The 25,063-nt window shown below is 38.6% G+C and overlaps 1 protein-coding gene across 1 annotated transcript in view; it reads left to right on the forward strand.

Annotated features, from left to right (window-relative positions):
- Positions 1–306: 306 nt before the first annotated feature.
- Positions 307–25,063, forward strand: part of lgr4 (leucine-rich repeat containing G protein-coupled receptor 4) — a 111,210-nt gene continuing 86,453 nt past the window's right edge. The window contains exon 1 of the mRNA XM_049471233.1: positions 307–1,172. Within this exon, the coding sequence (XP_049327190.1) occupies positions 943–1,172 (230 nt within the window). The 5' untranslated portion in view covers positions 307–942. The remainder of the gene's footprint in view (positions 1,173–25,063) is intronic.

The following is a 25,063-nucleotide window of genomic DNA, read 5'->3' on the forward strand; positions in this document are numbered from 1 at the left end:
AATCAGTTTTCATATGTCTTGGCATCATGCTCTCCTCCACCAGTCTTACACACTGCTTTTGGAAAAACGTTATATTTCTCTTGACTATATATTCCAGAGGTTTGCAATTTGGTAAAATCAAAGAAACGTAATAGTATAGTTCTACAGGAATATCGCGATTAGTATGAGTATCGTTGAGAGTGTCGTGCGGTAATTATATATCGTAAGTATCGCGGTGTAATGAGTGAGCTAGTATCGCAGCGGGTGGCGCGGAGCGGGCGAGGGGGAGGAGGGTAGCTCCAGGAGCGGCGGCGGTGGAGAGAGCTGAGCTGAGCTGAGCTGAGCTGAGCTGAGCTGAGCTGAGCTGAGCTGAGCGGTGTGGAGCTGCCCGTGCTTTTCCTTCATAAAATAAACCCGGGGGAGGCGGCTGGAGACGCGGAGTGTGGTGGACGGACGGTGCCGCGCGTTGTTCTGTTATTCTAGCTTCCTACTGAGGAGGTTTCTGGGTCTCGGAGCCCGGTGTGGACCGCGAGTTCGGAGCTGCGGGGAGAGCGGGAGGTGTGGAGCCTGGTTGCGGGGACTGGGCTGCTGGCGGGCGGCTGGAGGTGCGAGCCGGACTCGGTGCAGCAGCATGCGAACCGCTGGCCCTGCTCAGCGCTTAACGTTTACTTCAAGATATCTAGGTTAACTACTAGCAAGGTAGGCGGTCCTGCTCGGTTCTGCTCGGTCCTGGAGGGCTGCTTTAGCTAGGTTAACATTCAGCCAGCCAGGCGGGCACAACATGCCTCTCAGCCCGTAAACAAAGAGCGTTTGGGACCCTGGTAGACCCCCTCCAGCCCGCGGGGTTTCACTGAGATTAAGGTGACCAAACTACTCCTACCTACCCCTACTTTACCCCCACTTTACCCCTAAAACCCGAAACCTCTGCCCAGGACTGGCTAACGCCGTCTTCTCGAAGCTCCAATGCGGTCAAGGACGACCACCATGCCCTCGTTATTAGCGGCGACCCGGCTGCTGGTGCCTGTACTGGTGCTGGGGCTCGGGGTGTTCACGCTACGCGCCGCCGGCCAAGGGCGCTCCACCCCGGCTACATGCTCGCCGCTGTGCCGCTGCGACGAGGACGGAGGGGCGGACTGCTCCGGGAAAGGGCTCAGCACTGTTCCAAACGGACTCAGCGCCTTTACCTACTATCTGTAAGTCTAATAAAAGCCTGGTTTTCTCTTATATTCTCTTCTTTTTCTCTTACGTTCTTTTATAAACACAGATACAAAGTGTGGAGAAAGTCTTTTAAGTTATTATATGCTTCATAGTCCATTTCATACTGGATTTCTTCTTTAAACTATGTTCGTTTTCTACAAGGACAGTATCTTGATGATAAACCATTGGAGTAGTATTGGTTCTTGGATCTTGTTTTTTTCTATTATTTTTTTCACAAATACAAAGTGTGGAGAGAGTTTTGTTAAGTTAATATATGTTTTATAGTGTAATTCATACTGTATTTCTCCTTTAAACTATGCAATGCAACCATAACAAATACTATGCTTTATGTTCTTTGCTATCAGGACAGTATTTTTATGATATCCAATACTACTCCAATGGTTTATCATCTTGTTTTTGTGTTATTAACACGAATAGAAAATGTGGAGTAAGTGTTTAAAGTTATTATATATGAGTCATAGTCAGTTTCACACTTGGTTTCTCCTTAAAACCACACAATACAACAAAAAAAATATACATTTTAAATTTACTATGGGTTGGCATGTTTGGGTTTCTCTTATAATAACTTAAAACATATCTCTTCACACTTTGTAGTTGTGTTTGTTTGTTTCAAAGTACTTTTCATACGGGATTTCTACTTTAAACTAAGTAATTCAACTAAAAGAAAAATACATTTTTATATTCTTTACTATCAGGGCAGTATTTTAAGATAAACAATTAGAATAGTATGGGTTATCATCTTGGGTTTTGTCTTAGAAACACAAATATAAAGTGTATAGTGAGTGTTTTAATGTACTATATATGTTTCTTAGACCATTTCACACTGGGCTTCTCCTTTAAACTATGTAATTCACTCAAAAGAAAAAAATATTTTTTTATATTCTTTACTATCAGGGCAGTATTTTGATGATAACCTATTGGAGTAGAATGGGATATCATGCTTGGGTTTCTCTTATAAATTTTTAAAACACATCTCTCCACACTTTGTTTTTGACTTTGTATGTTTCTTAGTCCATTTCACACCATATTTCTACTTTAAACTGCACAATGCAACCAAAAAATCTATACATTTTTATGTTTTGTTTTCTATAAGTCCAGTATTATATGAAAAACCATTGAAGTTGTATGAGTTGTCATGCTTGGGTTTCTCTTATAATAACATCTCTCCACACTTTGTATTTGTGTTTATATTTTTATTTTCATAGTCAATTTCATACTGTTTTCTCCTTTAGACTAATCTAATGCAACCAAACCAAATATAAGAATAAATAAACAAAAATAATAAGGACAGTATTTTGACGATAACTCATTGGTGTAGTATGGGTTATCACCTTGGCTATTTTTGTCTTATTAACACAAATACTAGGTGTGGAGTGAGTGTTTTAAGGTAATATATATGTTTCTAAGTCCATTTCACACTGGATTTCTCAATCCAATCAATATGTTTTGTGCATTGAAACAGCTTTGATTTTTTTTTTTTTTGCATTGATTCAAATTGTTTTAATGTCATGGTTTAAGCTGAATGTTTTGTTAGTTTTAGGCTTTACTTTCTACTTCCACATTCCACATTGTGTTTGTTGGTATAGCGTGTACTGAGTTCGTTTAGTGTAGAAAGGGACTTTAAAATAATTGGTATTATTTGTGACAAGAGACCCAACAGTTTTTAAAGTCTTAAAAATTGATTCAGTGGTTAGTTTGAACACTAACCAATGCTTATGAGTTAAAATGTTAAAGTGAGGTTGTGCTAAAGGTTGCTTTTCATCAGGGCCATCATCAAAATGTTTTTTTTTTTTCAGTGTACTTAAATGTACTTAGCTGAGAGGGATGTTAATCCATGTTGTTGTGGTGTATTTGTGGTGCTTCACTCTGAGGATGTTTGGTAGAAGGCTCCACTTAACTTTACCACAAAGGGTTTTCTGTTCATGAGTAAAATAGACTCTTTTACACAGAGCTTTTTAAGTTATGCTATTACATATACAGCACATTAAAAGTTTTGGTCACTCTCAGATAGCTGGACTACACTTCCACCATTGTTACTATTGTTGGAGTGGGCTGTGTATAGCAGCATACAGCATACAGGCTCTGGAAAGTAGCTTATCAGAACCGTTAAGTCATATTTTAGGATTAATGTCGTAGTTTTTGGTTTGTTTTCCTTCTTTCCTACTTTTCCAAAGCAAGCCCTTCAGTTGTGAATACTTCCTCCTGGCCGGCTGTGCAGTAAGTGCAGTAAGAGCAGCCAGTGCAGTGCACAGCCTTCACCATGTCAAGTTTTGTGACATGACTATTGTTTTCTTTGGACAGAACTGGAGCGAGTGCATTTTCTGGCCAATAACCAGCCTAAGAGCCCTCTCCCTAAGTAGAGCATGGGGGGAGTGGGGGTGTAGCGTAATATGCAACACAATTTCTGCTTTATTAAACACCTCTCAGCCTGGTGGCTGAACTTTTGCAGCTGAAAAGAGGAATGTTTTGGAGAGTTTTAGAGTTTTTTTTTTTTTTTTGAATGTAGTCCCTTTCACCATTCCACACATGGACAAGGCTTTAACGTTTCTTCCATACTAATGTATATATAGGCTGTGATACTGACTTTGGCTTTATTTATTTCAATAATTAACAGACATTTATCATCAACTTTATTTATGTAAAGGTGCAACATTTAGCCCTGCAATCTCAGGGCAGGTTGACTTTAAACAAAAGTATATCTCTCTATAAATATATGCAACTTTATAATATAAAGAATAAACTGTCTTAATGATGTTTATTCCAAGTAATTTTAGAGCAATTCTATTGGTCTGTTTATTAACAAGTTTTTTTTTTTTTTTTACACACTATAAACAACAACTGCCAGACAAGCTTTTTTGTCTGACGGCGATAATATAAATAGTGATGGGATTACAAAACTGCAAACATATATATCATATATGCAGCACATTGCTTTGATGAGTTCCAAAACGCACGCAAAACACTAATAAGATGAAAAAATAATACATTTATTTCAAGTCATTTTTGAGCATTCTAATCGGTCAATTCATTATGGTACGTAATATTTTGACACAATATAATAAAAAAAGTTGCATAATGTGGTCATAAATTGTTATGTGGATATCCTGATAGCGATACGAAACCTGCTAAATTTAAGATCCTAAATCAGTTTAAGCTACCTGAAGGTTTGGTAGTTGACTACTTTTATTAAAAATAAATAAATAAATAAATAAATAAATATATATATATATATATATATCTATATGTGTACACACAGTATAAATAGTTTAATTAGTCAGTTGGTCAACCATTGTTTCTACCTTTAAAATTAAAGAATCAGCTGAATGTGGGATTTAAATGCCCAGATGTTGTTTAAATGTGGAAAGTACTGATATTTAATGAGTAGTTATGTAATCTGTTGTGTTTGGGCACTTTTGGAGACACGGATTAATCGGAGTGCAAACTGTGAATGAGCCTATTACTCCTCTCCCGTTGTGTTTCTGTCCCCAGAACTAGCTATGTTAGCATAATCTGTAGTTTGAAGCTCTCTTTCTGTTGTGCATGTGGGCAGTGTACTTGCACATGTTCAATGTAACTATTGTTGTTACTTGTATGACTATACTCATTAAAATCTAACATATAGACAAGTAATAACAAATGATGAAAATCTTGTTAATCATGCAACATGCCGCTAAAATATAAGACAATCTTACTACCAAGAAAAGAACATAAAAGACCTTTTTAAAGTTTGTATCGCATCTTAACCTTAAACACCTATTTTAATACATGTACATGTAGCTAAATATATTTTCCTTATCGTGCTAGAACCTTTAAACAACTTTGATCTGTCTGGACGTTAGGGCTGCAATGATTAGTCGATATAATCAGCAATGTCGATTATTTAAATTTGTCAAATACAAATGTTATTGTCGACTAATCGTTAATTTGTAACAGTACCACATTACACAAAGTGTAACATGGACATTTAAATGTCTTTTAAATCTCATGTTTAGCTGTTTTTCTGTTGTTTTTATAGATGGAGGACATGGCAGAAATAATCGTTGACTAATCAACTAATCGACTAATCGAAAAAATTATCATCAGATTAGTCGACTACCAAAATAATCATTAGTTGCAGCCCTTCAGGACAAATAAAACCAAGTGTATGCCACAAATAGCCAAATATGTACTAAAGTGGCAATAAAACCCCAAAAACCAACCAAGCAACCAATCTATAACTATATCATTAAAAATATGATTTATAGTACAACCCTAACTTGAAGCATTGGTGTTTTACTCATGAGCATCAGTTATACAGTTATACAACTGTTATATTAACTGTTCAGATGAATGTCTCACACAGGTCACATTAAAAAGGTAGTGTGTAAATCAGAAAATAGACATTAAATTTGGTGGAAAAATCAGATTTGAACCACTTTCACCTGCTGTGTGATTCTAAGTAGGGGTGGGCAATATTATATCGTATACAATATATCGTGACACAGAAATATCATGATATTAAAAATCCATATCGTGATAATAGGGCTGTTCTGTCTTAAAAGTAGTCTATTATTTACTGTGAAGCTTTAGGTGTATTTATTGTATAATTGTTTTAGTTTGCAGTTTATATGCATGCACTAAATATTCTGCAATATTATTTGCTGCATTATATTATTTTATGCTATATTATTTATTTTGCCACATTATGATTATTCTGTTATACTATTATACTATATTCCTGAAATTTAATAATTATTTTGGTTTTCCTATATCGCCAAGTATATCGTTATCACAAAAATACCCTGAAATATCGTGATATTATTTTAGAGCCATATCGCCCACCCCTAATTCTAACTAGCCTCAGATTTGGCAATAACACTGTTACACTCTACACAGTCCAATCAAGACGAAGCACACAGCTAACAGAATGTCACACACATCTGAAACCCCATCCAGATACTGATACTCGCCTCCCTCGCCCGTTAAGTAAGCTACAGTGTGTGAGGTATACAGTGAGGAGAGTGAGGAACTGACATATGGCCCTCACAGTGTAAGAGGTTAAAAGTGCCTGTAGGCAGAGAGGAAAAGAGGAGCTGATAAGAAAGCTGCTCTGAAGATATAAAGCTTGTCAGAAGTCACCCAGTCAAAGCAGCATCAATCATCACCCAGCCTGGAGTCTCTGAGTGGAACATGGTCACCGGTCTGGTTCGGCCTGTCACGATAATCACTGGTTAACGATTTATTGTACAATATGTGGACGTAATTTAACATATAAATATTTGTGCTTACCTCTCTAGATTAACCATTAGGTTTTTCTTAGGAAAGATAGCATAGTAATAAGGGCTGCAACGATTAGTCGATATAATCGACAATGTCGATTATAAAAAATTGTTGACTCCAAATGTTCATTGTCGACTAATCGTCATTAGTAGCACTACACAAATTACTGGGGACCAAAAAGTGCCCAATCACAACTGATTTCACGTTTACTCACTAAATATCAGCACCTTCTACATTTAATGGACAGTGTTTTAATGGACAGTGATTTGAAGGGCATTTAAATCCTATGTGAACTTGTTTTTACAGTTTTACAGCCTTTACCATTATATACAGCTCTGGAAAAAAATAAGAAATCACTTAAAAATGATGAGTTTCTTTGATTTTACCAAACTAAAAAACATCTGGAATATAATCAAGAGGAAGATGGAACTGCTTGCATTTGTGCACCAGGAGTAAAGCAGCATAAAGTTATCCAAAAGCAGTGTGTAAGACTGGTGGAGGAGAACATGATGCCAAGATGCATGAAAAAAAAACTGTGATTAAAAACCAGAGTTATTCCACCAAATATATAATAAATATTTCTGAACTCTTAAAACTTTATGAATATGAACTTGTTTTCTTTGCATTATTTGAGGTGAGAAATCGCTGCACCTTTTTTTTTTTATTTCAGCCATTTCTCATTTTCTGCAAATAAATGCTCTAAATGACAATATTTGTATTTGGAATTTGGGAGAAATGTTGTTTGTAGTTTAAAGAATTAAACAACAATGTAGATTTTACTTAAATATATACCTATAAATAGCAAAATCTGATAAACTGATTCAGAAACTCAGAAATTCAGAAGTGTTTTTTTTTTCCAGAGCTGCATATTGATAATTAAACATTCTGTGCTCTTAAGGAAGTTGTAGATGCATTATAATTAATTAGGGTTATAATATTATCTTTAAATAACGGTAAAAATATTGCTTTTATTGATTGTTTTTGTGATAATATCATCCAAACAAAAGTAGTTATTCTGGTTTTTTTTTTTGTGCCATTGTTACCAGCTGACCGAAGAACATTCCCCCACATTTCTCCACATGTTTCTCTTCTGACAGCTTCAAGGATGGACTCCACGGTCCAGTCCAGTCTGAGCCAGAGCAGCCAGAGCAGCTAAAGCAGCCAGAGCAGGTCCCTCATAAATCACCCAGACTCATCCTCCTCAGACTTCACTGCTTTTCTTTTCCTTCATTGTCTTCAGGCTCTGCAGTGATCAGGTGCCTCACTGTGGGTCAGTTCTGGACCTGAGCAGATCCTAAGCAGAGCTGCAGGTCTTTCTGAGTTCACACATTTTGGAAACAGCTTGACGGTGATCTGGAAATATCTTTACGGAGCAGCAGCAGCGGTGTGTGTGTGTGTGTGTGTGTGTAACCCAACGCCAGGCTAAGTCCAGTCCGCGGAAGTGATAAGGCCAGAAATAAAGCCGGAGTGTTAACACTCGCCGTGGCAGTGGCCATCTTAGATATCAGTGCGCGATATGCAAACGCCAGGCCGTCGCAGGGCCTGAGCAGGAGCAGCAGCCTGATACTCTGATACATACTCTTACCATACTCATACTCTTACCATACTCATACTCTTACCATACTCATACTCTTACCGTATCATTTACCTATCAGCATTTAATAAAACTGCTAGAAGTAGTTATTGGCGCTCTGTCTTAACAGCTTGTCTTACTACTGTTGACGAGGAGGAAGTAAAAAGTGCAGAAAATGCTTGATTGGGATTTAATTTTAAGGGATGCACAATGATATTAAAATGGTATCGACCAATATCTAGATTTGGCAGATGTTTTAACATGATACGTGCTGACGTATTTATTGTATGATGGAAAAAACGGTCAATTGTTGCTGGTTGCGCTTCTACAATTGGCCAACACTGCTCATGGTGCTTCATTGGTTCATTGATTTACCGTATTTTATGACTATAGGGTGCACCGTAATATAATACACAACTATCAATAAATCAGTCATTAATCAGTGAATGTTAGCAGCAGCACTAGCCGAGGATAGTGATAGTAAATGCCACCCGACAGCGCTACACCGGTGGTTAGCGGTTCATGCCATGTAGCTTGTTTTAACATGGCAAACACGCAGACTACAGTCTGATATACTCACCTCTGAATGGTGAAAGAGCTAGCGCTGTGGCTAAGGCTAATGCTGCTTCACTGAAACTCCTGTATAACTGTACTTTAGTGGAGTGGCTTTACTGCTCCTTAAAACATTGGGAAAATGTAAGGATTTTAAGAAAAAAAAAAATGCAGTAAGCTTAGTCTTAGGGAGTTTAAAGCTCCTATGTTTCAATAAAAAATGTTAAAACATCTTTGATGCCATTTATTAATAATATATCTAATGAAAACACTATATCATGATATTTTGTGCCGTCGCTAATCACGACACACAAATTACGACAGTTAGATTGTTGTTCTAGCTGTTGCTCTTGCACAGATCTCCACATCAGGCATGCTGACCTTCCTTTGCTCATGTCGTATCTAGAAATTGATTGGCTCTTTTTTGTTGGAGGGCGGGGCAAAGAGTCCCCATGTTGTCTTTGGTAAGAACTTGAACTTATATGGTAACCAGTGCCCAGTCTCCTCGTGTATAACATCTCTGAGAAAGGTCCCGTTGCTGTGTCCTGTCATCCTGTCACAAATGCATTAGGCAGTGATTAATGCTTCAGAGGGGTGATAATGCACTCTCTGCCATTTGTCTGACACTTAAAAAGTTATGACTTTGCCAGCTGGAGATTAATAGTACAAAGAATTGTGTAAATACAGCATGCTGCCGAGTCTTGATACCATAGCAACCACTTTACACCAGAGCAACCAGAGCAACAACCTGGAATACCATTGCAAGCAGCTACTAGTACCATAGCAACCACTAAAAAACATGATATCAACTGCTTCAAATGTTAACGTCTTCCGCATCCATCTAGCACGTGCTTAGAAACATCATACAACTACCAGGGATACCTTAGCAACCACTTGACAGCACCTTAGCAGCCACTAAACAACACTATATCAACTGCTTAAAATGGTAACGTCTTGCGCATCCATCTAGCAAGTTCTTAGGAACATTGTACAACTACCAGGGACAACATAGCAACCACTAAAACAACACCATATCAGCTGCTTAAAATGGTAACGTCTTGTGCATCCATCTAGCAAGTGCTTAGAACCATTGTACAACTACCAGGGATACCATAGCAACCACTAAAACAACACCATATCAACTGCTTGAAATGTTAGCCTCTTGCGCATCCATTTAGCAAGTGCTTAGAAACATCATAGAACTACCAGGGACACCTTAGCAACCACATAGCAACACCATAGCAACCTCTAAACCTCACCATAATCAACTGGGTAATATGTTAACATCTTGTGCATCCATCTAGCAAGTGCTTAGAAACATCGTACAACTACCAGGGATACCATAGCAACCACATAGCAACACCATAGCAACCAATAAATCTATCCATATCAACTGCTTGAAACATCTTGCGCTTCCATTTAGCAAATGCTTAGAAACATTATAGAACTACCAGGATACCATAGCAACACCATAGTAACTACTAAACAGCACAATATCAACTGCCTAAAATGTTAACACCTTGCGCATCCATTTAGCAAGTGCTTAGGAACATCGTACAACTACCAGGGATACAGTAGCAACCACATATCAACACCTTAGCAACCTCTAAACCTCACCATAATCAACTGGGTAAAATGTTAACGTCTTGCGCATCCGTTTAGCAAATGCTTAGGAACATCAATCAATCAATTATTTAATCAACTTTTATTTTCACTCCAGAAAATCATTGAGGGTGGCCCTCATTTACAATGTTGCCGAACATCATATAACAACCAGAGCTACCACAGCAACCACATAGCAACACCATAGCAACCACATGGGATACCATAGTAGTCAGATAGCCACAGCCTAGCAGGTAGATGGGTCAATTTAAGCTTCTATTCAATGTTTTCTTGAGGATATGCACTTTTCTAGTCCTATTTATAAACCTAAACTAATAAGATCTGTAAAATAATAATAAATCAGATAATTAATAATAGTAATATATCTAAATTAGTATATATTGTGAATGTGTTTCACTGTGTTTAGTCAAAGAACATTACGTGTTCAGTAAAAGCCAACGTACAGGTGCTAAATCATCTGCCTATTGTTTTTTTTATTGTAATTTTGATAAAAGCGCTGGAGTGTTTCCTCATGTCCTCACTGAGCACGCCGGTTACTGATCGTTTAGCCTGGCTATAAAAACATACGACACATTGTTTTAGACTGATAACACATGCTCGTCTGGCAGTAATTCCTCTGATAGGGTTTAAAGTGAAGTTGTAAAGGACGTCTCAGACGTGCTGCTCGTCCTCTGTTCCCTGTATTATACAGACGGCTACAGTTCATAGTTTATAGCTTATAGTGGAGCTCTATGGTAAAGTGAATCTGAAATAAAGCCAAATTACAGATGTTACAGAAGCATTGCTGCTGGCGAAGTAGCCCATCTATCACTCAGCGCTGTGCCAGTCATGGCATGAATGGCAGGTTCTGCCGCGATGTGAGAAATGTGCTGGCGCTCTGCCGCCTGTGTTTCTGCGAGGCACCCCGCGCTGCACGCCTTATTGCATTTCTGGTATCTATTTATGTAATTGATAATGGTAGGGCAGCTCTGCACGTTCGTCCCCTGAATTAAAGAGAAAGAGAGAGAGAGAGAGAGAGAGAGAGAGAGATAGAGAGAGAGAAAGAAAAAAAGACAAAGGAAAAGCTAGGGAAGGGAACAAAAGTGCAAGAAAGTGTGTTAAGACATTAAGACATGGCATGCACACAAAGGTACAGGCAGGCCGAGAGTGTGTGAGTGTGTGTGAGAAAGAGAGAGACAGGAAAATACAAAAATGTATACAGTGTTCAAAACTTTCAGCGGCACTGCTGTGTCTGATCCACACACAAAAGTGTTGGGACACCTGCTCATATTATTACCTTAGCAACCACTTAGCAACGCCATAATAACCACCTTGGATACCATAACACTTTTCAACACCAGAGCACCCACTAAACAACACCATAAAAACTGCCTAAAATGTTAACGTCTTGCACACCAATGTGGAAAGTGCTTAGAAACAGTTTAGTAACTACCAGGTATACCATAGCAACCACCTACCAACACCATAGCAACACAGTAAATACCGGGTATAGCTAAACATCATAATAACCTCCTGGGATACCATTTGCAAGTGTGTGTGTGAGTGTGTGTGTGTGAGTGTGTGCGCGAGTGCGTGCGTGAGTGCGTGCGTGAGTGTGCGCGAGAGTGTGCGCGAGAGTGTGCGTGTGCGCGAGAGTGTGCGCGAGAGTGTGCGAGTGCGTGTGGGCGAGTGCGTGTTTGCGAGTGCGTGTTTGCGAGTGCGTGTGTGCGCAAGTGCGTGAGTGTGTGATAGTGCGTGTGAGAGTGCGTGTGAGTGTGTGAGTGTGAGTGAGTGAGTGAGTGAGTGAGTGTGTGCGTGTGTGCGCGAGTGTGTGCGTGTGTGCGCGAGTGTGCGCGAGTGTGTGAGAGTGTGTGAGAGTGTGTGTGTGCAAAGTAGCTAAATGCACGTACTGTATTTAATAGTGGTGTCCACAGACTTCTGGACAGTGTATATAGTGAATGTGTGAACACATTGGGTATAAAAGTATAAAAACAAGTGTGTGTGAGGGTGTGTGTGAGTGTGTGTGAGTGTGTGTGAGTGTGTGTGAGTGTGTGAGTGTGTGAGTGTGTGTGTGTGTGTGTGTGTGTGTGTGTGTGTGAGGCTGAAAGCGCGGGTGGAAGAATCTGGTTGATGATTATCCCCCCCGAGAGCAGATAGCAGGTCGGAGGCCTGTGTGTTTAATAAAGTTTGCGCAGTTCAGCAGGTTGTTGCGCAATGCTGCAGGTTAATGATCCACCGCGGGCGGGGCACCTCTCCGGCTCAGTGAGGCACGGCACCACCGGCCTCAGCGGCAAAACATGCACTGCAGTAGCCTCCACACCAAGGAACCTTCACCCTGACCTTGAGCTTATTGTTCAGGTGAATAGAACAACCAGTGAAAATAACTCCTAACTTATTATATTGCCTTTAAGACCTGCCCTGAGCTGATAACTCAACTCAAACAAAGTGTGCATTGTGTGGACACTCTATTATTTACAGATCTGTTTAGAGGTTGCAAAACAGTTCCCTGTAGATGACAGTAAACTGATATGATTGATATGATTGATATGATTGTTCTGTTGTGCAACAGATTCATGTTACAGTATATAAATAATACAGAAAAGATACAAAGAAAACAAGTTCATATTTATAAAGTTTTAAGAGTTCAGAAATTAATATTTGGTGGAATAACCCTGGTTTTTAATCACAGTTTTTTTCATGCATCTTGGCATCATGTTCTCCTCCACCAGTCTTACACACTGCTTTTGGATAATTTTATGCCTTTACTCCTGGGGCAAAAATTCAAGCAGTTCAGCTTGGTTTGATGGCTTGTGATCATCCATCTTCCTCTTGATTATATTCCAGAGGTTTTCAATTAGGTCAAATCAAAGAAATACTGTATAGATATAGGAAAAAAATATTAGTACAAATAACAATAATAAAAATAAATAGAACAGTGGTGATATTGATGAAATAAATAGTTTTATTTGTTCCTTGGCTAAGAAGTAGTTTGAGGTTTGGTGTATGCGCTTATGGTGGACCTCTACCTTGCTTTGATAGATTAATATATAGATTATATTGATAGACTGATGGATAACACATGGTCATATCCCACCCTCCCCAGTTATTTTAAAGGGTTAATAAGAGGTTGTGTGCTAGAGGTTGTGCCATATTGTATCGTACACAGTAATGTTGCCAACATTTTTCAATATTGTAAACAATATTATACACTGAAATATTTTTTTTGTTTGTTTTTTTTGAAAAAATTCACACTGTTCTCATTTCCCATTATATATCTACTAGAGACAGATTATATCTGCCCAGTTTTTATTTTTATTTTACTTTAATCCTGGATATTAATATCCTGGATATTATTAGTATCATGACATTCTGGATCATTGACTTCTGTTACAAATCTGATAAAATTCTTGTTTTTTTTTTAATATCTCAGTTAGGGGTGTGCCATATCATATTATATTTTGTTGCAGCAGTGAATTCTTGAAATATTATTTTCTTTAATTCAGTTTTTTGGCATATCGCCAAGAGTATTGCTATCGTAGAAATACCATAAAATATCGTGATATTAATTCAGGGCCGTATCGCACGCCCCTACTGTGTGCAGAGTTTGGTTTTTCTGAGATGTTATTCAGAACACGTTTGGGTGTTTATGGTATAAATGCATAACTAGTGAAGACAGTGCTCTACTCCCACAAAGAAAAGAAAGACTTCAAAGGTGTGCGTGTTTGACCCGAGCTGCCTCGACCCCTCTCATCTTCTCCCTCTCACTCAGCTTCAGCGGGACGTCCCCCCCTCAGCGGTCTGTCCTCACGCCATTAGCGGGTCCTTGTCTCAGGCTCAGTTGAGCGATTCTGTGCTGAGAGTCAGGAATGTGCCTTTGTGTCCCGTTAACAAAACAGAGGCGCCGGGTTCTGGTCCGTCTTGGAGGCGCAGGGGACGGGCAGCCAGATGGAACAGGCCTCTCGGTTTTTCCACACCTTTTTCCAGCGCCCGCCTGCACACTGCTCTCAGACGGCTTTGCACAAGAGACAGGAGCACAATAGGGTGTTTGTGCACCAATCACGGCTGAAAGGGGAAACGACATGGCTGGACTAATGCACTTTTAATAGTGCTTACATGAGCCGTGATAGGAACGGGTTTGAAGCTCGCTGGAATTAGCATTCTGAGAATTTCGGGCCGAGGCTGGAACAGCCGGTTAGTTATGGTCCTGCCTTGACTTTTTTGATCCCGGTGAGAAATTTAAAATCGAGGACAGGGTTTATTCTCTTAAACTGACACGACCTTATACACTCACATAAGTGCATATTAAAATCTGAGCAATCAAAGAAAATAATAATAATGCAGTTGCTGAATTAGAACGAAGAAAGTAACTGTAGTTCGTAACTGAAAATGTATTTGTCAGTGTTATTGGGCAGTGTGCCAAGTCCTGCTCGAAAATGAAATCCGCATTTTAATATGACAAAGTGGATCAACACCAGCAGATGACGTCTCTCCAAACCATTTTGATTTGTAAATGAAGGGAGCAGAGTCTGGAAGAAGAGTGGAAAAGTGTAAAGTTTCCATGGTTTGGAGAGACATGTCATCTGCTGGTGTTGATCAACTGTGTTTTATTATCAAGTTTAAAGTCAGTGCAGTTTTGTTTTCCCTCAAAATCTTACAGCACTGCATGCTTCCCTTTGCTGACAACTTTTACAGAGATTCTCACCGGGATTTCATTTTCCAGCAGGATTTGGCACACTACCAACAATATACAGATTAACTACTGTATATTTTATAATGCTTTCTAGGCTGCACTGTATATGATTTCAGCACTGTTATTGCATTGGTATGATGCATGTCATATGGCGGGATGTGCAATGCTTTGTTATGTTTTACAATGTCAGTTTATAGCAAATATAGAATCTGGATTTGTCTATAGTTTGTATTGATTAAATATTTATTTGCTGCAGCTTGATACAAAAGCAAAAAGTAAAATTCAGCATTGCATTCTTTTTATTTTCCATGATATACCTACTAGAACCAGATTATATCAGCAGTATAAGTATTGTTTATTTTACTCCAGTCTTCGATACACAGAGTTTGTTAATAATACAAAATATCATGTCAGGTAATTGACTTCTGTTTAAATCTGAAAATAATGACAATAATGTATTTAAACAGAAATATAGTAGTGCAAAAAACGTTTATCTTAATATGTGCAGCCCTGTTTCAAAGTGTGTAATCAGTCTTGCTTAATTGAGTGAACTAGAGCAGTAAAATCCAAGTATAAATCAGTTTAAACTGCACCTGAACAGCCGTTTAGCTCGGACTTGAGAAATACAGTTCAGTTTTGGGTCAGATCGAGGTGGTCTTGCTATGGTTGTTTTGGTCCACACCCAAGTGCGATTACTGTTTTTACACCTGCCCAAAGGAACCACAGTAAGGATACAAACCAACCAGACTACGTTCAAACTGAACTAAATAGCACTGGTGTGAAAACACCCTTAAAATCACAGATCCCTCAGTATCAACATTGGCTTCAATAAGAGCTCTAACGCTGGACAAGTGTTGATTTATGGTCGGAAATCAAGAGTCGTAGATCTGTTAAAATCCAACATTGGTATGGACATTCTTTACTTTTATACAGAGCTGTTTTAACCTACATGAACACAGGCACCCTTTCAGAGCCACACACACACACACACACACACACACACACACAAACACACTTGCACTCGGGTCATGGAAAGTAGATGGCGAGTAGCGTCTGTGTGTAAGAAGTATGAATTTTGGCAGCAGTTCTCTGTAGAAGGTTAACTCCTGCACATCTTCCTGACACTTATTCTGTGACAAAACCACTTCCTGTCCCCCTCAGGAAATCTGAAGAGTGGACACAGTGCAGCTGCTGGACCCTAATCACTCTACATCTTCCTTCATGCCACAGTCTTCTTCACTCTCTGCTTTGCTTTACCTATTCATTTTTTTTTTATTAAGAATGCACTGAATGTTTTGGAAAGAACACTTTCAATTATCCAGACAAAAAATTGTTTCTACAGAACAATAACTAATTATTGGATATTGTAGTGCTGTGCAGTTTTTAGAGAGCGACAGCAGGCCCACACTCTACCTTTGTTGTTTTTAAATGCTTCAATTAACATTGTAGTAATTTGTAATTGCGGTGTAACAGAAATACATTTCATTAAATTTATTTAGTGGTGAAAATATGTCAAAATGAATGAAAATCTATGGAAAATTATGTTCGGTACTTTGTCTTTGATGGATGGATTGATGAATAGATGGATGGCTGGTTGGTTGGTTGGAGGGCTGGTTGGTTAAATGGTTTATTAGAGCCATAGTTGGATTGATGGTTGGTTGGAGAACTAGATGGATAGTTGTTTGGTTGGTCGGTTGGAAGTCTGAATGGGTGACAGTTTGGTTGGAGGGGTGGTTGGTTAGATGGCTGGTTAAAGGCCTAGATGGATAGGTGGATGGTTGGTTGGTTGGTTGGTTGGAGGTCTAGATGGATGGATAGTTGGTTGGAGGGGTGGTTGGTTAGATGGCTGGTTAAAGGCCTAGATGGATAGATGGGTGGTTGGTTGGTTGGTTGGAGGTCTAGATGGATGGATAGTTGGTTGGAGGGGTGGTTGGTTAGATGACTAGTTAAAGGCCTAGATGGATGGATGGATGGATGGATGGATGGATGGCAGGTTGGATGTGTGGTTGGTTAGGTGGCTGGTTGGATGTCTTGATGGATGGCTGCTTGTTTGCAGGGCTGGTTGGAGCCCTAGATGGTCGGTTGGTTGGTTGGAGAACTAGATGGATAAATTTTTGGTTGGTGGGTTGGAAGTCTGAATGGATGACAGGTTGGTTGGATGGCTGGTTAAAGGCATAGTTTGATGTATGTATGGTTGGTTGGTTGGAAGTATAGATGGATGGTTGCTTGGTTGGTTGGACGTCTAGATGGATGCATGGATGGATGGTTGGTGAGGGCTGGTTGGTTAGATCGCTGGTTTAAGGCCTAGATGGATAGATGGTTGGTTGGAGAGCTAGATGGTTGGATGGTTGGTTAAAGGCCTAGATGAATGGATGGTTGGTTGATTGGTTGGTTGTAGAACTAGATTTATATATATATATATATGGATGAATAGAAGGTTGACTGACTGGAGGATTAGCTGAATAGATGGGTCGCTGGCTGGCTGATTGGATGTGTGGTTGGTTAGATGTCTGGTTGGAGGGTTGGTTGGTTGGTTGGTTGGTTGGTTGGTTGGGTGGTTGGCAAGCTAGATTGTTGGTTGTCCGGTTGGATGGGTGAATAAATGAATGGATTGTTGGTTGGATGGCTGGATAGATGGATGGTTGGTTGGTTGGATGGTTGTTCCTTACTAATCACCTTTTCATTCTGTAGCATTTTCACAGTGTAAAGCCTCATTTGTTGAGTTTATTTCCGCTGTTTATGGTAAGTGATTGCTGAAGTCGTTTGGGTTGCCCCCCCCACTTCATTTTCAGCTCTCATTCTGCATGCTTTGTTAGTGTCTCCAACACCATGTTTATAAATGATGTAATGTTTTCCCATAAGTTCACACACCAGATCCCACACATTAAGGAGCGGGGCTAGTTCTCCAGAATGACTGTTATAATTATTTTACTCTGAGTTATTACTTGATGAGGGTCTGCAGTAACTGCTGTGAGTCCTCTGGGATCTTTAGAAGCTTTGCTTTATTTTTATTTGGAAATGCTCCTTCTGGAAACTTCTGGAAACACTCTGAATATCCTGCAAATGAATGTCAAATCTGTTAGCCTACATTTAATCATGTGAGCTTTTTCACATCGTGAATATGTTAATGAGCGTCTCAGAGGCAGGAGAGGATTGAATGTTAGCAGGACTGGGAAACAGTTATGGTAAAAAAGAAAAAACAAACATTACGTAAATAATTTAAATAATCCGTACATTCACCCCAGTAGTAACTGATTTAGGGCTTCCTTAGAATGAAGCCATATTTTTTTTTACATGTAACTTTTTTGGGTTTAGTATTTTAGTCTTTTTTTTTATGTATTGGGTACCACATTAAAATAAGGCTCCTTTATGAAGGGTTTTTATGCGGTTTATAAATGAGTCTATTCAAGGTTATTAATTATGTTGTAAATACATTAAAACCATTAATAAACAGTTACAATAAATACATAGAAAGGGAATCAGTGGCCTGTCTTTTGCCAAAAAGTGATTTCACATTTATTTATACTGTTAATCTTTGTCTTTTCCATCAGTCATCATTAAAATATGTTCACAACTTCATTCATTTAACTACCCAGATATAAAATGTATTCAGTAATCATAATGTGGTGTATACGAACCTTATATTACATTAGTTTAAATATATTAAACTGACTTTTTATATTATATTTTATATTATATATCTTAATGCATCCAGACCTGTTGCCTATTGCCTCTACTATTGCCCTTTCTATTGATGGGTTGTAGCTGCTTAATAATGATTTGACAACCTAGTTAATAGCCATTAATGAACTCCTTATTGAACCTTTTATAAACTCTTAATAAGGCAGACTTATTTTAAAGTTGTACCATTTTTTATGCATCATCGGGTACAATTACAATGCAAACAATAGGATATGATATGGCATGATATGTTTTTTTACGTCCATGCATTCATGGAAGTGATTGGTGGAACTAGAGGTGCGTCATATCGTATCGTACGCAATAATATCGCCAACATTTCTGAATATTGTGAACGATATTATACCTTTAAATATGGTGCCATATCACCCACCCCTAATTATCACATTAGGGTACTACTTTTTTATAGCAAAAGAAAAAAATCACATTATTCTCATTTCTCATTATAAAGTATATCTACATATCTACATATCTTAGATATCTGTCCAGTATCAATTATTTTTTACTTTAATGCTGGATAATAATATGGAGATATTCAGAGTGCGTTATTATTAGTATCGTGACATCCTGGATCATTGACTTCTGTTACAAATCTGATCAAATGTTTGGATAGATGTTTTTTTTAAATACTGTATCTAAGTTAGGGGTGTGCCATTTGACATTGTATGCAATAATAAAATAAAATTTTCATCTTGTTGCAGTAGTGTATTCTTAATTTTTTTTTGTTGTTGTTGTTGTTCAGTGTTTTGTCATATCGCCAAGAGTATCATTATCGTAGAAATACTATGAAATATTGTGATATTATTTTAGGGTCATATCGCCCACCCCTACTGTGTGCAGAGCTTGGTTTTCTGAGATTTTATTTAGAACACGTTTGGGTGTTTGGGTGTAGTATAAATGCATAACTATGCGAAAATACAATGAAATATAGTGATATTATGATTTTAGGACCATATCGCCCACCTCTAAGTGGAACCTGTCTAATTAAGTTTAATGATTTGGATGGGTGAGCGTCGGGTTGTGCTTCTCCTGAGAGAGATCTTGGAAGCTGTGTGGGAATGGTTGAAGGTGTGGAGCGTTCAGAAGGTCTGTGGGAACGGCTGCGTGCAGACAGCTTTTTCCTCTCTGACAGTGACTGCAGTGCTTCATTAAAGGGCAAAATAACAGTCATTTGAGACGGAAATGTCTCTTTAGCGAGCACGGCTGAGTGACCGTCGATTAGTGTTTAGCCGTGTGGCCTGCTGGGGACAGAGACAGGGAGTCCCCCACAGTCCAAACAGTCCAGAGGAGCCGCTTTACAATCCGGAGCCTGTGCGAGTGTGTGTGTGTGTGTGTGTGTGTGTGCTCGAGTGTGTGGAGGTTAGCCTCCTGCGGAGATTAATTTTAAACCCGAGCTTGTGTGTGCTTGCTTGTGTGCGCGTACAGTGCAGGGTTTTGTTTAGGGGGCCGCTGTAGAGCGCCGGTGGTCTTCACTTAACAGCTCTTTCAGTAAAGCACTGTTTAATGTGGCACCTCTCCCCTTCCTGCAAATGCATATACTGTATATGTTTATATGTGTGTGTATGTTAGTGTGTGTGTGTGTGTGCATGCGGGGTGTGTGTGTGCATGGTGCCACTTGTCTGGCGTTTCCTGTCTGCCCGCTGCTCTGGGCCTGACCCTCAGTGACCTCTGGCCGGGCGGTTGTTATCGCACTGTGGCCTGGTAGTGAAAAAGTGCTCTTTGGACCCAAATCTGAGCCTGGGATGCTTGAAGAAGAAATGCTGCTTTATGCTTGTGAATGTGTGACTGGAGTACAGCTCTGAAAAAAATAAAAATAAATAAGAGGCCACTTAAAAAAATGATGAGTTTCTTTGATTTTACCAAATTAAAAATCTCTGGAATATAATCAAGAGGAAGATGGATGATCACAAGCCATCAAACCGAAAGGTACCACTTTAAAATAAGACTACATTTATAAAGGGTTTATAAATGGATTACAATTAGTTTATTAATACATACGTAGAAAGGCAACAATGACCTGTTGTTTGCCAAATAGTGAACCCACAGCCATCTATATTGTTGCCCTTTCTACGTATGTGTTATAACTTATTATTAATGATTTTAAGGCATTTACAACCTAATTAGTAACCATTAATAAACCAATTGTAAACCATTTAAAAACCCTTTATAAAGGTCGTCTTATTTTAAAGTGGTACCAACCAAACTGAACTGCTTGAATTTTTGCACCAGGAGTAAAGGCATAAAGTTATCCAAAAGCAGTGTGTAAGACTGGTGGAGGAGAACATGATGCCAAGATGCATGAAAACTGTGATTAAAAACCACCAGGGTTATTCCACCAAATATTGATTTCTGAACTTTTAAACTTTTAAAATGAATATGAATTTGTTTTCTTTGCATTATTTGAGCTCTGAAATGTTTTGTTATTTCTGCCATTTCTCATTTTCTGCAAATAAATGCTCTAAATGACAATATTTTTATTTGGAATTTGGGAGAAATGTTGTCTTTTTGTCATTTTTTTTCAGAGCTGTATGTATGTGTGTGAGCAAGTGAGAGAAAAAGAAAGAGAGAGAAAAAGAGAGGGAGAGAGACTGTGTGGAATTTATTTAAACAGAACTGAAAGGGACATTATATTGAGAGCATAGTTAAATAAACAGTCATCTCTCAGTTCATCGTTCTCTCTCTCTCTCTCTCTCTCTCTCTCTCTCTCTCATTTTAGAGCCCTCATCTGACTCTGACACTGTGTGTCACAGTTTATTCCAGGCCTCATCTTTTTTCCAAAGCACTGTCCCACAAAGCCAATACAAACCAATACAGCAGTGAGTATCAGAGAGTGTGTATCAGAGATATCAGGTTCACAACTAGCACTAGTCAGCACTATTATTGCTATATGTACACAAGAGCTAGGCAATATGGCCCTAAAATAATATCACAATACTTTAGAGTATTTTTCAAATCATTACAAATCCTTATATTACAAAAATATAGTTTCTTTGATTTTACCAAATTGAAAACCTCTGTAATATATCCAAGAGGAAGATGGATGATCACAACCATCAAACCAAACTGAACTGCTTGAATTTTTGCACCAGGAGTAAAGACATAAAGTAATCCAAAAGCAGTGTGTAAGACTGGTGGAGGAGAACATGATGCCAAGATGCATGAAAAAAAAACTGTGATTAAAAACAGGGTTATTCCACCAAATATTGATTTCTGAACTCTTAAAACTTTATGAATATTAAAATTATTTGAGGTCTGAAAGCTCTGCATCTTTTATGTGATTTAATCTCAAATGTCATTTCTCATTTTCTGCAAATAAAAGCTCTAAATGACTACATTTTCAATATGCTGTGCAATATGACATGTAACACTCCTAATTGAGATTTTTCAACTGTAACAGTCAAAGTCAATAATCCAACATGTTATGATACTAATACTACACACATATCTCAGATTTATCCAGTTTTGAAGTAAAAAAAAGTAGATTATGTAACCCTTCTATTATCTTTGGGGTCAATTTGACCCCATTTAATGTTTAAAGCCTGAAAAAATGGTCAACATTAGTTTTGTGATTCATATTTACCATCTTCTCATAATTTGATAAAGACAGTAAGTAAAACATAAAATGTTTCATATATATCCACTTCAATGTCTGTTTTATAAGGCTGTTTTATTGGTGTAAAACATAGGAAATCTCAATATTTTACACACATTTGTGTGGTAATAATGTTGAGTCCACTATTACATTCAGTTTAATTATCTTTCTCTAAAATTACCTTCAGTTTCGGCCCTGACTTAACAACACAATACTTATAATACTTATATAATAGTAATAAACCACTCATAATAATACCAAACCACTAATAATTTGTCAAATAAACCGAGAAAAAACTTTTTTAAATATCTGGAATTATAATCATTTTTGGAGGTTTAAATTGCTGGGATCTTATTGGCCCAGAGAATAAAGGGTGTTACTAAGGGCGTTTTCACACCAGCACTATTTGGTCCGGTTAAAACGAACTCTGGTCCGTTTGTAACTTTAGTGCGGTTTGATTGAGCAGGTGTAAAAACAGTAATCGCACTCAGGTGCGGATCAAAAGAACCGGACCGAGAGCAGCTAGAGGAGGTGGTCTCGGTCCGGTACCAAACGAACTCTGGAGCGGTTCGCTTGTGGTGAGAACGTGATCCGGTCTCGATCGGATCCAGCTATTAAATATAAGCCATTTATTTGAGCTAAACTGCTGATAAAGCAAGCACAGTTTAAACTGATATATTAGCCAGATAACGCTAATTACCACAGCTGTGAACGAACACTGTGTCCATGCACGCGCTGCATTCACTGCTCACAGCCGCGTGACTCTGTATTATGTATAAATCTGCGCTGCACGTAGAAACACTGTGTTTGAAAGTGCAGCGTTTCAGTGTTCAGTGTTAAAGCACAGATACAAAATCTTCTCGCTGTATTTACTTTTTTCGTATATTTATATTTAACGTACTCCCGTGTCAGAGAGCTCTGACCAATCAGAGGACACAGGCTGCTCGCGTGGTTTATTAATGCGCATTTTGGTGCGTTTACATTTATGCCTATGTAAAACCAGACCGAACAGAGCGAGAAAACCTCCAAGTAAACGAACTCATTAACTGATTCAGACCAGAGAAACGAACTACAGGTGTGAAAACTCAAAATATATGATTATGATTCAAACTCAAAATTATTATTCAAAAAATGTTAGCGATATTATTCCACCTCTGTAATAGGAATAAACTTGGGTAAAAGTATCAGTTAAATGCTGTAAATGAACAAAATATAATGTAATTTTTTTTTTTTTGGCAGAAGGTGGCTCTACCATGTACTAGTCTGAATGGGATACATATGCAAGCAGCATTTCTCAGCTTTTATTTGGAATATCTGCTGAGCAGTAATGAATGTTGGATTTGAAGGTTAATGATGAGAGCATGATGTTTTACAGTGAAACTGTAAATCTGGAACAGTCAGTGTGAGTGTCAGACTGGAGTGATTTTAATAGGGACTGAATGCACTGTAAAATTCTGAAATCTGATACAATAAAATCTTTGTGTGAATGTGAAATCGATGCTGTGGATGTGGGCTGGGAGGGGAGTGTAGTCTGGTGTGGTTTTTAAACATATGACCCTCGATTAACACAGTTATCAGAGTGAAGGACGCTGGTCTGGGCCTGTGACCTTGATTGTGCTTTTAGAAGATGTTTAACTCTTAAAAGTCTGGAGTTGTTATTTGCTTTTTCTGCATTATATACTGCTCTGGAAAAAAAATTAAGAGAGCAATTCAGTTTCTGAATTAGTTTTTCTGATTTTACTATTTATAGGTATATATTTGAGCAAAATGAACATTGTTGTTTTATTCTATAAACTACAGGCAACATTTCTCCCAAATTCCAAAAAAAAAAAATATTGTCATTTAGAGCATTTATATTTTTTTTGCAGAAAATGAGAAATAGCTGAAATAATAAAAAAAGATACAGAGCTTTCAGACCTCAAATAATGCAAATAAAACAAGTTCATATTCATAAAAAAAATATATTTGGTGGAATAACCCTGGTGGTTTTTAATCACAGTTTTCATGCATCTTGGCATCATGTTCTCTGCCTGTGTTTACACACATTAGTGATGGAATGGGTGATAAAGAGCACTCTGAACCCATTTTTTTTAAACCCTGTTGTCACTACTGCATCACATTAGCTGGTGAAATTTCTGGGGGGAAAAGGGGGACCGACTACACACTAAAGACTACATGTATGTTGGGCTCCGAGTGGTCCAGCGGTCTAATGCGCTGCCACTATAAGCAGGAGGTCGAACCCCCGCTCATGCAGCTGTGCCATCAAGCTGCAGCCACTCAGAGGGAGCACAATTGGCCCTGCTCCCTCCGGGTGGGTAGATGATTCTCTCTCCCCACATCACTCCTAGGGTGATGTCTGCAGCACAGGGCGTCTGTGAGCTGATGAAGCGGTGGCTGGCTTCACATGTATCGGAGGAAGCATGTGTCAGTCTTCACCCTCCTGGTGTGGTGGGGCATCACTAGTGATAGGGAGTCCTAATGAGTGGGTTGGGTAATTGGCCGTGTAAATTGCGGAGAAAATAGGACAAATTTGAAATGAAATTATATAAAAAAAGACTATGTGTCCATATAGTGTAGTGTAAATGTGGTATTTAAACTGTATGCTCCTCAGTGGTGTTTCAGGGCGTATAACCCGGTGGGAACCCGGGACGTTTATATGAGCGAGAGACAGAGATAAATAAAATGAGGCACAGTAAGTGGAGTTTTTGGTGTAATATAAGAAGCCCTCTGTAATTTATAGCAGCACTGAAGTGCAGTCAAGGCCAGTGGGATTCACTGTGTTTACTCTAAATGGACCAAAACGAGACGCAAGAAGAAGAGCATTCATGTCCTATTCAGACAGACAGACAGACAGACAGAGAAAGGGCGAGAGAGTGAGATAGAGAGACACAAAAAAGTG

The sequence above is a fragment of the Astyanax mexicanus genome, chromosome 23 (genome assembly GCF_023375975.1).
Source record: "Astyanax mexicanus isolate ESR-SI-001 chromosome 23, AstMex3_surface, whole genome shotgun sequence".
Lineage (NCBI taxonomy): Eukaryota > Metazoa > Chordata > Actinopteri > Characiformes > Acestrorhamphidae > Astyanax > Astyanax mexicanus.